The sequence below is a fragment of the Cebidichthys violaceus genome, unplaced genomic scaffold (genome assembly GCF_023349555.1).
Source record: "Cebidichthys violaceus isolate CVI_PGR_0920_01 unplaced genomic scaffold, fCebVio1.0.p SCAF_29, whole genome shotgun sequence".
In the NCBI taxonomy this organism is placed as follows: domain Eukaryota; kingdom Metazoa; phylum Chordata; class Actinopteri; order Perciformes; family Stichaeidae; genus Cebidichthys; species Cebidichthys violaceus.
Genome location: NW_027176472.1, coordinates 2,969,043 through 2,984,042, shown reverse-complemented (window position 1 = coordinate 2,984,042; position 15,000 = coordinate 2,969,043). Strand labels below are relative to the sequence as shown.

Genomic DNA, 15,000 nt, shown 5'->3' with positions numbered 1-15,000 from the left:
ATAAGAAAAAGACATTAAAAAAAAACGCTGACCTCGGCTGAACTCGTTTACTTCTTTTTCTGTTGACTTTTGTTGTCTCTCTCTGCCTTCCAACCCAGTGCATGCTGGGATACGATACCCACTGACCCTAGAGCAGCTGAATGAATGGAACGTGTTTTCCCTTTCTAAAACAAGATATGACTGTATGGTCATAAAATAGACAGGAACACAACACTAACCCTCTTTAATCTGAGTCTAACCATAAACAAGGGTACGAACATGTGACAAAAAGCAACGATAAATAAAACAAATGTAATCAACACAATAGTGAAATGTTGTTAATAACCACACAACATATAATAAAGAAACATTTGTGATGATGTATATAGCTAAACATTCATAACATGGGTTTAATCGTTTTTGGACAAAGTCAGTAAATTGTCCATTCACAATGTTTTTAATTGGTCTTTTTACAAAGATATCCAATGTCCCATTAACATATTCGCTCCTAGTGACTACAGCAGTTTAATACTTTTCATGGTTGTGTTGAAGAGTTTGCTGCACTCTGTTAAAGTTGGGGATAAAAGATCGTTGTCTTGCCTATATGGAGGAATAAGAAGGAGGAGTAAACAACACAAACATGCACAATTAAAGCTGTCGCCATGTTGGTTATTTTGCAACCAATGAACGAAGGTTACCATATTTGGAATCTGGAGGAGTGACCGTGTAGCCCCGCCCCCTAAAGCATCCCCTGCTTTATGGTCTGTTTGACTCTAAATGTTCCATAATGTACTAAATGAACATCATGCTGTATTGAAGAAGACTGTAAACTAGAGATTGAGACCATAAACTCATGTTTACAATGTTTACTGAGGGAATAAATCAAGAGAGAAGTAGAGTCATTTTAGACTAGACTTCTATACAACCAGAGGAGTCGCCCCCTGGTGGACACTAGAGAGAATGCAGCTTTGAAGACACTAAACAGACGTTTTCTCTTAGTTTCTTGTCTCAGATGTAAATTAGCTCATAGCTAACTCTAGTACAGCTAAGAAGTTCTGCACTGTCCCTGTCAAATAAAAAAGAAATGACAAAAACAACAATTTACATAGTTTACATGCAAATGAATTGCACAAAAACAAAAAAGGAGCGTAAGGGCCTTAAAACAGAAGAAAAAAAAACGAAAGTAAGACTCTGGACCTCTTCCTCCTCCTCTTCCTCCTCCTCACAAACTCTAAGTGGTTCAAACTTGCAGCCGATTCACTCGAAACAAATAATCCAGGAAGCAATTAAGTTTCTCATCACAATTAAATTTGGAGAACAAATTGCATAAATGTAATTCCAGTAGACGGGGGTTGAACACACACACACACACACACACACACACACACACGTGTTTAATAAGTGAGTGTGTCTTGCAGGATATGGCGATATATTTAGATTAAGCCGCTGAAAAGTCTCCACTAAAACGTCATCAATCATCAGCTCAAACGATGAGTCATCAGATCAGACTAATGAATGTTTCTCTGCAATAAAACCATTTATTTCAGTTAGACAACAGAAGCGTGTCGCTCCGTGTCTTTGATGAGTGGATGGAGAAAAAGAGAAACCGAGAAATGATATTTGTTTTCGTCTCCCACAACGTTTTCATGAGTAGAAAGCTGCAAAAAAAAAAGAAGAAGAAAATCACAATTAGACGTTGTGATAATGAGTCTCCAGAAACAATTAAACAGTCAACATAAATACTCGTAACGCGACTCATTGCTTTTAGTGCGTCTAAAAATAACCACGTCGCTGTTTTGTAATCTTCTGAGCTGCGAAGCAGAAGACGTGACGCCGTCGTGGTTTTCCTCACAAATACTACGTTTTGTGAAGAAAACATTTATTTCATCACTTTGTCTGTTTCGCGTCTGTAGATTTCACCAAAAGTTACCGTTGGAAAATGCCTCATTTGCATATTTTTTTCAGAAATTTCAGAAAACTTTTAATACCAAAAAATAATCGTCTTAATGTCAACAATGAACTGGTGAAGTTTCATGTTGACATCTATGAGTATTTTTACTCTATTCACCTGCAGTGTCTTCCCTCAAACAAACAAACTGATGCATGCAGAAATATGATTGATATTAATAGAACTGTTCGCTGTTTTGACTCTATATATCAGCTCTCCGTCATTTTACAGCCCATAATAGTGCCGCATGGTGCCCACGCATCGCTCAAGCATCACAGCTCTGCTGGACTTTGAGTTAAGTTGAGATGTCCTTCATCATTTTTGCCGTAGCAGGCGGTTCCGTTTGTCTGCAGCCACAGCATCCGATGCGACGTCTTTGTGTTGACGTTTGCATAAGTGTTTTGTGAGGCGGTGGACGCCTCGGGGACGCAAGACGGATGTTCTGATGGTGAAGTGGAATGAAGTTTAAAAAACGGTTGTGAGGACGTCAGACTGTGGCACAAAGTCGGTCAGATTTGAAAAACAGAAGCTGGGAGATCAACAAAAGGCCCGGAGTCTCTTTCTTCGGGACTCACTTTCTTTCTGCCTCCTCTTCCTCTCTCCGTCTCTTCAGTCTCCGCCGAAGGGAGCGACGATTCCCTACCGACCCAGTCCGACCCCGGGAGCCATGGTGCAGGTGGGAAACCAGGTGAGAGGAGGAGGAGGAGTCCAGTAGATGGTTTGGACACACACACACACACACATCTATTTGATAGGGCATGTTTTGTGAATGGCAGCTCACGTCACCACTCATCCAATAGTTTTGATGATGTCATTCTGCATCACCTGCTGGTGGCTGTCGGCACGTTTATTATATTACATATATGTATATATGTATCTATAGATATACAGTATCTATATATAATTAAACCTGGACTTGAACATCGTTCTCCTGGGTGACAGTCCTGCATGGTGTTGATCTTGGTGTCGACAATCGGTGACCTTTCAGTCTTCATCCGGATCAAATGAACCGCACTACAGGGTCCTAAAATTCATGATTCGTAAAATGCAGGTTTTTTACAGGTTGTCGTCGTCGTCGAGGTTTGATCCGGTTGCGGCTCTAAAGTTGACTCCGCTTGTGTCTCTCTGAAGGTGTTCGAGGCGTCAGACTTCGGCTCCCACCCTCTGTTCTCGGTGGCACAGGGAGGAATGGACCTGCAGCAAGTGAGTATGGCCACCCGGGAGCTGGGAGGGGTTAGATTGACGCAGGCTTTAAAATATATCATATTTAGAAATGCAAAAATACTCATTTTATAAAATAAATCACCGCTTACATTCATCCTTCTGTGTGAAAGATCCAATTTTCTTGTCATTTTCGTCAACACATAAATCCTCATTTTCAATATGGCCCTGCACTTTGTTTTATTCCTGCGATAAATCAATTGATCTTTATTGAATTTCGGAGGGAAATCTCTTCATGTGGAGCCCTGAGCTGTGCGGGTAAAAGAGTCAGGGACGGACTTCAATCATAGTGCGTCGTTAAAAAAAAAACAACAACAGAAGGCCGGAGAGTTCAAGGACAGAATAAACACGTCTGCACAGAGACAGGTAAAGTCTTCTTCTAGTGAAAAGCTAAGAGATTCAGGGACGGGGTGAGCAGGGTGAAGAGGACGGCCTCGGAGCAAAGTATGAAAACACTGAGATGGAAAGAAAAAGGAAGCGGTCACATGACTTCACGTTAGTCTATAAAGGAACTCCACCACGGTCACATGACTTCACGTTACTCTATAAAGGAATTCCACCACGGTCACATGACTTCACGTTAGTCTATAAAGGAACTCCACCACGGTCACATGACTTCACGTTCGTCTATAAAGGAACTCCACCACGGTCACGTGACTTCACGTTCGTCTATAAAGGAACTCCACCACGGTCACATGACTTCACGTTAGTCTATAAAGGAACTCCACCACGGTCACGTGACTTCACGTTCGTCTATAAAGGAACTCCACCACGGTCACGTGACTTCATGTTAGTCTATAAAGGAACTCCACCACAGTCACGTGACTTCACGTTCGTCTATAAAGGAACTCCACCACGGTCACATGACTTCACCTTAGTCTATAAAGGAACTCCACCACGGTCACATGACTTCACTTTAGTCTATAAAGGAACTCCACCACGGTCACATGACTTCACCTTAGTCTATAAAGGAACTCCACCACGGTCACGTGACTTCACGTTAGTCTATAAAGGAACTCCACCACGGTCACGTGACTTCACGTTAGTCTATAAAGGAACTCCACCACGGTCACGTGACTTCACGTTAGTCTATAAAGGAACTCCACCACGGTCACGTGACTTCACGTTAGTCTATAAAGGAACTCCACCACGGTCACGTGACTTCACGTTCGTCTATAAAGGAACTCCACCACGGTCACGTGACTTCACGTTAGTCTATAAAGGAACTCCACCACGGTCACCTGACTTCACGTTCGTCTATAAAGGAACTCCACCACGGTCACGTGACTTCACGTTAGTCTATAAAGGAACTCCACCACGGTCACGTGACTTCACGTTAGTCTATAAAGGAACTCCACCACGGTCACGGGACTTCACGTTAGTCTATAAAGGAACTCCACCACGGTCACGTGACTTCACGTTAGTCTATAAAGGAACTCCACCACGGTCACGTGACTTCACGTTAGTCTATAAAGGAACTCCATCACGGTCACGTGACTTCACCTGAGTCTATAAAGGAACTCCACCACGGTCACGTGACTTCACCTTAGTCTATAAAGGAACTCCACCACGGTCACATGACTTCATGTTAGTCTATAAAGGAACTCCACCACGGTCTCGTGACTTCACGTTAGTCTATAAAGGAACTCCACCACGGTCACGTGACTTCACCTTAGTCTATAAAGGAACTCCACCACGGTCACGTGACTTCATGTTAGTCTATAGAGGAACTCCACCACGGTCACGTGACTTCACGTTAGTCTATAAAGGAACTCCACCACGGTCACATGACTTCACGTTAGTCTATAGAGGAACTCCACCACAGTCACGTGACTTCATGTCTCCTCCACCAAGATGAAGGAGGACTAGTGTTCTCGTGAGGATGTTTAGTCGTCTCATTTACACTCTTTAAGATTCACCAGAGGGGCGTTCACTGACCTGTTTTATTTCAGAGAACTAAACACTAACATCTCTTCAGCTGGTGTTAAACACAGACCTGATCTAACCATAACCAGAAACGCATGAAAAAAAAACACAATGACTTCAAGACGAGGGAACAGAAACTGCCAAAAGGCTGACTCATGTTGAGGTTTTAGTACTCATCCCTGCAGCTCTCTTTTATGAAATAATATTGGAAGTTCTGACAGTCAAAACCACCTTGCAGTGATTGTTTTGAGCAGCGTTGGGAAAGAGAACGGGTTGAATAAACACATTGATTCAGAGCGTCACCACGTATTTAGAGATGATGAATGGGTTCAATTTTATGTTAAATCTATTGTTTCAGCTTTTAGACGTTTTACACATTTTACACAAAATGTTCAATTGTTGTTTGATACAGGCACAAATACACGTCGCAAACACAACAATATGTCAATAAAACCTTTATAGAAAAATGAAAAAAAGGGAAGAAAGCAATTGCAAAAAAAGGAAACTAAATAATTTAGCATGTTGGTCTTTCATTCTTTTATCCGAAAGACATTTGCTAGAGAATCTTTATTTCTTTCTCTTTTTTTTGTTTCCTTATAATCATACAGTTAACATTTGCGTTTACAAATGCAACCTGTAATTTTCTCAGCACTTAATATAATTTCATCTTTTCCTGCTGGATGTGAAATCTTTTTTTTTTTTTCCTGCTGCACAAATAGCTTTTATGTCGAGGGTAAACGATGGAGGGGGGAGATTTAGAGCATCCATAACTGAATGGTCTGAGGTCAGTTTCCAACAGCTAGCGTGTCACCGTCATTAGCTAAATGTCCTTCAACCAGCCGCTGAACCCACAATCATTGCTGACGCTTTTATTCCGTGTCAGCGACCTTTGGGGAGCAAAGTCCTCGTGGGTTTGAATACTTTTATAAATACTGAATATGTGCAGCGTACAACGGCCGCATGGGGAAAAACATGCAATTACAACATTTAGTTCTCTTGATTGATTGTACGACGGTTTGTCACTGCTGGATAACAAGGACAAAGTGGGAAGTCATGTGACTTTTGATAAGAGTGAAGTAGAACTGGAAGATCAGGATGCTTCGTGTGATGGAATGTTTTTTAACAAAAGATGGCTTTGATTTAAACTCGGGTAACAAGACTATCGGTTGAACATTAGATAATATTTTCATTTACGAGACAGAACGTTCAAAGGGTCACTGTTGTCTTCTTCAAATGTTTACTTCGACTGTTTTCATTATCTGTCTGTGGGCGGGTCAAAGAACTGAAGATCATGGAAAGATCAAGGTGATATTTTAATAACAGAAATGTTGTGACGGACGATGAGACGTTGGTGTTCAATGGTGTCTTCCTGAACACTTCCATACAAGACAAAGTCAAGGTTTAAGAGAGTTCAATCCTCAAGTAAAGTAGGAACTGATTCACACGGAGATGAAAATATAAGATGAATAAAGATAAAGTCTGAATTAATTAAAAGATAGAAAGCGCTTGAGAGTAAAAGAGTGAACCTTGAAGTGCAACATGACAAAATAATGGAAATGATGAAGACTAATTCATAATCAGAGAAACTCTCTTTTATTTAATAAGATATATTCTATTATGAACTTAAAACTAAGTCTGTTTTTCATAAATCTTTTGATAAACCAGTCTTTAAAAATGACCTGTTTTATTAAAATTTTCTTTAAATTTGTATTATTTTATTTGATACTAGCACAAATGCATCTAACAAACACAACAATAATTCAATAAAACCTTTAAAAAAAGAAAAAACAATTTAGAGAACACTTAAAAAAATGAATTAAATAACAAGAGAGAAAAAAATACCTAATTCAAATAATTTGTCTATTATTATTATTATTAGTGCTGGGCTTCACGTCAACGCACCAAATCGCAAATGCAAATTAGTTATTCATTAATAATTTGATTTCTAAGGGGCGCTATTGACGGGTTATTAACCTGTGACCACAGGTGGCCAATCACAGCAGAGGAGGGACGGGGCTTTGGCACAAAGAATAAAAAAAAATAATAATAATTTTATGATTTGGTATATTAAGCTTTAGATAAATCCTGTCGAAAGTACGACAAACGCGTCTTTGTTCTCCCGAAGAAGCTTCAAGTGAAGTAATATATATATACTATATACTTATATATTAAGTAATATATCGTCCAGTTCGTTTGAAGCTGAAACGATATCGGCTTCAACAAGAAAAAGCTTCCACATCAGCTGAAGCCCGTCTTGGTTGTTTTGGGGAAAAAAAGCCCAAATGGCGCTCCTCATTATGGTCTACGTCTCAAACACGACCGACATCAGATCAATGATCAGTGATTGGACCCGAACGTCTCTGGCTGCGAGACACCATGTCCAAACCCGGAGAGAGGGAGACTTTCCTCAGGCGAGTTATCTGCTGAAGTAACCGACTCATTAATTAAGACCTGAAAGTGGGAAACGCTGACTGACCTGGAGACAGATTGATTCTGACAAGAGACGCGCAATCACATGAAGGTTAAAACCATCGAGAGGAGCTGACTGACTTCGATGCAGATTAAGAGACCGATTAAGAGACAAACAGCTGGACAAAACCGACGCAGTGATTACGGGTTAAAAGACAGATCGAGTCTTTTTACATAAGTGCTGTGTGTGTGTGTGTGTGTGTGTGTGTGTGTGTGTGTGTGTGTGTGTGTAGCTAATGGACTGATGGGAGGGAGGAAGTGACAGGGAGAGGCTGAGGAAGACGAGAGGGAGAGACTGGGGGAGGAAGAAGAAGGGAAGTTGTGTGTCGCTGGATGTGGTCTTCTGTCTTTGGGAGGACACTTGTTTCTAACAGCTGCAGGTTTGGAAAAGAGATGTTGGAGACGTCGTGCAGATTGTTTTAACACATAAGTCAATTGTTCCATGAGGCTGTTTGTGTTCCGAATTCAAGCTGCAACACAATATGAGCACAGTCAGGCGTTATGCGACAGTTGGGTTTGACGAAAAAATTGGCGAAGAAGTTTAACTTTCAGGTATGAAATCGTTTTGTTGTTTTTTTATCTCAGATCTGGCAACGGATCCTTCAAATTTAACGTGGCTGTATATAAGAAGTGGACGTGGTCGTCATGACGTCACCCGTTGGTTTGCGGACCGACGTTTTTTTGAAGCCTTGAGTCGCCATCTTGGATTTACAGTCGTCGCCATTTTTGGCTTTTTTTTGCAACATTCGCTCACCATCGTAAAATAACAACAGCCACTAGGGGGCTTTGTCGCTTGAGCGTAAACTTATGTCGTTCTTGGGGCTACTTGCTTAAACAATTGTCATTTTTCTCGATAGTAGAGTCTAGAGTAGAAACGAAATAAAGACACTAAAGCTTAGAAAATGTACACTGTGTTTTGAATCCCAGCATCCCGGCTAGCTAGTGCGTAAAGCTCTCAGATCTGCATTGATCTAAACTGATCATGTCATCAATCAGAAATGGATCATTTCTGATTCTCTTGAGGCAGGAAGACTTCAATTTTTCTACAAAAGCAATCAGCTCCTCCGCTTCCCAATTGGTACCTCCAATATGGCCGCCATGTTATATCACCTTTTTTGGGGTTAAAAAAACGAGACACCGAAGAGAAGAAGAGGATCGTGGGATATGTAGGAAGTGGGAAGAGATAGAAAGTGAAAGTGAAAGTTTAGGTGGAGTGGCAGAAGGAGGGCTGGTGCAGAGTTAAGTGGCTGTGCGAGGCGATTAATGCTTTTAATTCATTATTTAAGCCGCAGCGACGCGTAAGGAAGTAGAGAGCGAGACACGGGAGACGGATGAGGATTCATCTATTTGCATACTCTCTGGTACGATCACTCTCACTTGCTTCCCGATTGACAGACTCATCTGCAGCTGTCACAGAGTCATCGCTGGGATTTAAACATTAATCTTTATTTCAAGATTAAAGCTGTGAGGATTTTCTTAATGATATTATCGGCCCGGAAATCAGTTTGTTGAGCACATGAAAGAGTGAAAGTAAAGTAAAAGTTTAGGAGGTAACTTTAGACTGTAGGAGGCAAATATAAAAGTAGATTATAAATTATCTTTTTAATTTGATTTATCTATGGAAAAATATCTCTCCGAATACAAATGATCTATTAATAATTCGCCACATTTACGATGAATAATCTCGTTGATTTGTTTATTGTGCTGGCGGTGAACTTATATATTTACTAGATATAAAACAGCTGGTTCCCAACAGGCCTGAAGGCCTCCGTTTGCTTCTCAGAGGTTCCTTCACAGCTCGTCTCTGATCCGTGTACCGTATTAAACGGATGAATATTCATGAGACTCCTGTATCGTTAATTAAAATACGTATTAATAACATTTGAGTTTGAAAGGGTCTTTTATCAAGCTCGGTGTTGAGCTCCACCAACAGTCATTAATAGTGAGGAGCGTTCCTGAAGGCCGAGCGGATTCATTATAACATCCAGAGGAGCTGACAGCGGGGACTCCGTTAACCCTCAAACACACCGTTTTACAGTGTTCGCTGTAATCCCTTTAGTTATTACAGTTAATACGTGATTTATCTTAAAGATATTAGTATTGTTAGTTATTTATTATTCGAGCAACAGCCCACGAGTGACTCCCCTTAACCGTGTGATAATCACAACATGAGTGAGCTATTGCTTTGATAAAACAGTAACAATAACGTTTTAGACGCATTCCAATTTATTTTTATTAATAATTAATAAAGGGCGTAATGGGTTGGCTGCTGATAAGGAATGTGCACTAGCAGCTAGCATGTCTGCTCCTCCTCTTTCTGAAGCCCTGAATGTTGTTTAGCAGCAGGAGTTTCATGGTTCCTCCAGAGAAGTTCACCTGAAAGGTTTCCATGTAGGGACTGGTTTCAACAGCTGACTTTGTTACCTGATATCTGGAACCTTCGCCTACAAACTGTCACTCAAAGAGACACATGTCAACCAGGAAAAGACTCAAAATGACCATAAACAGACACACAAGACTACAAAGAGACACAAAACAACCACAAAATGACTTCAAAGAGACATGAAACAACCACAAAGAGACACAAAATGACTTCAAAGAGACACGAAACAACCACAAAGAGACACAAAATGACTTCAAAGAGACATGAAACAACCACATAAAGACACACAATTAATTCAAAGAGACACAAAATGACTTCAAAGAGACATGACACAACCACATAAAGACACAAAACAACTACAAAGAGACACAAAACAACTACAAAGAGACACAAAATGACTTCAAAGAGACACAAAACAACTGCAAAGAGATACAAAAAGACACGAAACAATTACAAAGATACACACATGACCACAAAGAGACACACAAAGACCAGTAAGGAGAAAGGAGGTTGGCGTCGGTGGATCTGAGGTTGCGGTTGGCAGTGTGTCGGTGCAGGAGGTCAGAAAGGTATGAAGGGGTTTGTATGTGATGAGGTGAATCTTGAACTGGATTCTTTGCTGTATGAGGAGCCAGTGGAGGTTTTGAAGGACTGGGGTGATGTGGTCTCTGGTGGAGAGGGGGAGTAGACGGGCAGCTGAGTATATGTATTGTAGTTTGTTGATGATAAGCAGATAAGCATCACATCCTGCTCTGGAGGCGAGTCCCTTCCTAAGTATTTATAAAACACAGTCGTAAAAAGAAGAGCCAGAAATGTCCAGTTCCGACTGATTTCCTTCTCTCGGACGTTTGATGGACGCGGCCCAGAAGTGCTGCGTCTGTGATGTGAGCTGTATTAAGCCATGGATGAATATTTATGAGTGCGTGTCTTTTTTTTTTTTTTTTTTGCTCCAGCACCTGCATGGATTGCTTGGATTTATGCATGCAATGCAGACTTTCAGATTTGAAGGCGTGTATAAATATCTCCCGGCATATCTGCAGATGAAGGAAGATGCAGAACAATCTGAGGGAGGCCGAGCACACACTCATTCCTCTAGTAGCTCTTTTTTTATGATGGCGGCGAAACAGCATTTCCTCCACATCCCTGACTGCAGCATCAGGAGTCAGAAGTTTAGCCGCAAGTGACAATGCCGTCTCCGTCAAAGACAACAACCATAGACTGTATACAAGTTCGGCAATTTCTCCGCCGCCATCTTGGATTACGCCCGTCGCCATGTTGTTGTTTTTTTGCAACCGGTGAACAGGAAGTGACCATATATGGATTGAGGAGGAGTGACGTAGAGACGCCGTATACGTCTCTGGTAGAGACCTGTCAATCACTGTGTAGCCCCGCCCCCTAAAGCATCCCCTGCTTCATGGTGTGTTTGACTCTAAATGGAGCATAATGTACTAAATGAACATCATGCTGTATTGAAGAAGACTGTAAACTAGAGATTGAGACCATAAACTCATGTTTACAATGTTTACTGAGGGAATAAATCAAGAGAGAAGTAGAGTCATTTTAGACTAGACTTCTATACAACCAGAGGAGTCGCCCCCTGCTGGACACTAGAGAGAATGCAGCTTTAACACATGAAGCTTTGGCTTTACTTGGCAGAACCGGAGGTTGCCGCCTGATAACAGCTCTGAAATCTGTTATATAAGGTGTGGTGAATCTCAGGGGGACACCTTATGATATGATGCGCACAAACACACACAGAAACACAAACACACACACACACACACACACACACACACACACAGAGTCTCCTCCCTTCTCCTTAACCGGCCGTGGAAGTGTTAATTCCCTTTGAAGTTCAGTTTTAGGATCCTCTTTAATCGTGATCTTGGAGAGATAAACACAAAACAACTTGAGATTCATGACGGATGATTGGAGTGGAAGTGTTCGGTTCAGTGGACCATTAGGACGCATTAAACCTGACAGTGTTGTGACAAAAAAGAAAAAGGTGCTTCCTTAAATGATCGATATAAAGATGTAGAGGGAGGAAGACTTTTTGCTTGCAGCAGATTGTTGTGAGGAGTTATGAGCTCCAAAGATCTGAGAAAATGTCCTCATTTTTCATCAAAAACCCAAGACGGGTGAATTTCTTATTTATTTGTTTATGAGCGATCATCACGTTCCAGAATCTAAATGAAAAATCTAGCAGAATAAAATGACACAAGTAGAGGTACGCAAGGTTTGTGTCAGACGTCGAACACATCGAGGCAAATATGTTTTGTTTTACAAGTTTTCTAAAAATGTTATGTTTAAATATGCAAATGAGGCATCGTCGTTTTAAATATGTTCTCATTTGCATACATTTAAAGAAAAGAAATGTGAACTTTGGTTAAAAATTCTTGTTTAATTTTGTTGACATATTAGAGTCAAGGGTTTTTACATTTTGGATATTTCTTTGTGTCAATTAGAAACAAAAACAATCCATTCTCACCATGTTGTTATTAATAAATGTATAGATGAGTGTGTGAGTGGTGTGTGGACAAACCCCTCTGTAGAAAGCTTCAGCACACAGAGAGGAATGAAGGTGTGAAGTTTGGTGGATGTCAGAACTACTGAAGTGGAGATTTCTGGATCAGAGTGTGAGAAAAACTCCATTGATAGAAAAGCTCCTTTAAAGAGACGTTTAGTTAAAGTCCAGACATTTAGAAGAGTCTCCAGGTGAAGAGGGTCACAACATGAACTAGTAGATATCACCATCACACTTCACCACTTCATCACTCACAGCAACACCAGGAGTTATTGTGTTTACAAGTTCTCTGAAATGTGAGAACGTTTCAATATGTTTACAATATGTTTACATGTTACATGTTTAAATATGTAAATGACTCATTATCTAATGGTAGCTTTTGGTGAATTCATATTTATTAATAACTCCCGCTGTGGAAGTGATGCCTTCTGATAGAGAAACTGTCTGTTTGGATACAAACGTGTGACTTTGTTACTTATTGTCTTTATTTTTCTCTTTCAGACATACGCAGTACAGAGTCACTACGGCATTCCACATTCAGAGGTGAAAAGAACGGCTTTTACTCTTCAGATGATATTTCCTATTTCATTATAGGCATTTTTACCTACACACACACACTTGCATATATACAATATATATATATATATATATATATATATATATATATATATATATATATATATATATATATAATTGTTTATTTTTGTACCCTCTGTCTTTCTCTATTCCTCTCTCAGTTAGCAAAGCTCCACCAGTTGTCGATGCAGCAACAGGGCCTGGCCCCCATGAACCAATCAGCTACACAAGTTCTATCTGGTATGTACTCACACACACACACACACACACACACACACACACACAAAGAAGATCTAAAGGGATGAAAAAAGTAGACATAGTCACGGTACCATCACTCATTGGTTTGTAGACGACCCTTTTGAGGCCTCAAATTCGTCACGTTGGCCGTCGCCATCTTGGTTTTTTTTGCCAGCACCATCTCTGTTTTTTGTCCGTCCTCATCTTGGATTTTGTTTGTCGCCATCTTGTTTGTGGCCTTTGTAATGTTGAACATCATGCTGTGTTGAAGAAGACTGTAAACTAGAGATTGAGACCATGAACTCATGTTTACAATGTTTACTGAGGGAATAAATCAAGAGAGAAGTAGAGTCATTTTAGACTAGACTTCTATACAACCAGAGGAGTCGCCCCCTGGTGGACACTAGAGAGAATGCAGCTTTAACACACGGAGCTTTGGCTTCACTTCCTGGTTAAATCTTTACACGTTTTCTTTTTCGCTGTAGGAACAGTGGAGACGCTCCTCTCTGTTCTCCACACATTCCACTTTGAAGTCGCTTCGTTGTCACGGCTCTTCAGGATTTCATTTTTTTTGCTCCTTTCACACACAAAAAAAAAAACGCAGCGACTGTGTTTCAACGGAAAAAACACGTATTTCCATTTCAGGAAAAAAAAAAAAAGTGTCATTACATCGAGTTTCATCATTCACTGCATCAAAAAACACAGGACCTGCTCTGAACGTGTCCTCCTCTCATTCCCATCAGTCACTTTCTATGAAGCATCAGAACATAATGAGATAATACATGTTTTATCATCTTGATTTTACCGTTCTGCATTCTAGCTTTGATTCTGAGTTTACATGCTGACGCTGGATAAACATAGAAAACATGCCGCTCTGACCAAAGGTGGAACAATTCATATCTCATAGATTCTTTGTAAAAGACTTGATCATGCAGCCGCAGTTCAAAATGTACGAATTAAAGGAACATGGCCTTTATATTTGACTCATGAGTTATTCATATTCAGGGGCTCCTCATTGTAATCCAGAAAGGGAGGGGTGAAGGTCAGGAGAAAAAGAGAGGAAGAAAGAAAGGGATTGGGTAGGAGGGAAGGAAGGAGAGGAGGAAGAAGGAAAGGAAAGGTAGATAAGAGGGGCAGGAAGAAAAGAAAGGCAGTAATGAAAGGAAAAAGGAAAGGAGAAAAAAAGAGGAAGAAATGAAGGACAGCGGGGAAGAAAGGAAGGAAGGACAGGAGGAAAATGAGAGGAAGAAAGAAAGGGGTGGGTAGGAGAGAAGGAAGGAAAGGAAAGGAGAAGGGAGGAAGGAAAGGTAGATAAGAGAGGAAGGAAGAAAAGAAAGGCAGTAATGAAAGGAGAAAAAAAGAGGAAGAAAGGAAGGACACCGGGGAAGAAAGGAAGGACAGGAGGAAAACGAGAGGATGGAAGGATAGGAGGAAAGGAGAGAAAGTAAGAAAGGATAGAAGTAGGAAGGAAGGAAACGAGAAGACATAATGGTGGAAAAGAACGGAGAAGTAGTAAGGAAGGAAGAGGCAAGGAAGCAAGGAAAAGTGATGAAGACAGGAAGGACAGAAAGAAAAAAGAAAGGAAAGGAGGAAAAGGGAGAGGAAACAAGGAAAGGAAAGGGAGAGGGAAATAAATCTGTTGCAGAGTCAAATATAAAAAGACGTTTTGTAAAGAACTGTAGATTCACGTTTGAGAATCAAAGAGAAATGTCTAAAGGGACATTTTTACCTCCACTG

At 40.6% G+C, this 15,000-nt stretch overlaps 1 protein-coding gene across 5 annotated transcripts in view; it reads left to right on the top strand.

The window, feature by feature from the left end:
* The window catches only part of pcbp4 (poly(rC) binding protein 4), a 102,140-nt gene that overhangs the window by 69,251 nt on the left and 17,889 nt on the right, over positions 1-15,000 (top strand). For all 5 annotated transcript variants that reach the window (XM_068722058.1, XM_068722059.1, XM_068722057.1 and 2 more), the window contains 4 exons: positions 2,541-2,615; positions 3,059-3,130; positions 12,952-12,993; positions 13,188-13,266. In XM_068722058.1, the coding sequence (XP_068578159.1) occupies positions 2,541-2,615; positions 3,059-3,130; positions 12,952-12,993; positions 13,188-13,266 (268 nt within the window). The remainder of the gene's footprint in view (positions 1-2,540; positions 2,616-3,058; positions 3,131-12,951; positions 12,994-13,187; positions 13,267-15,000) is intronic.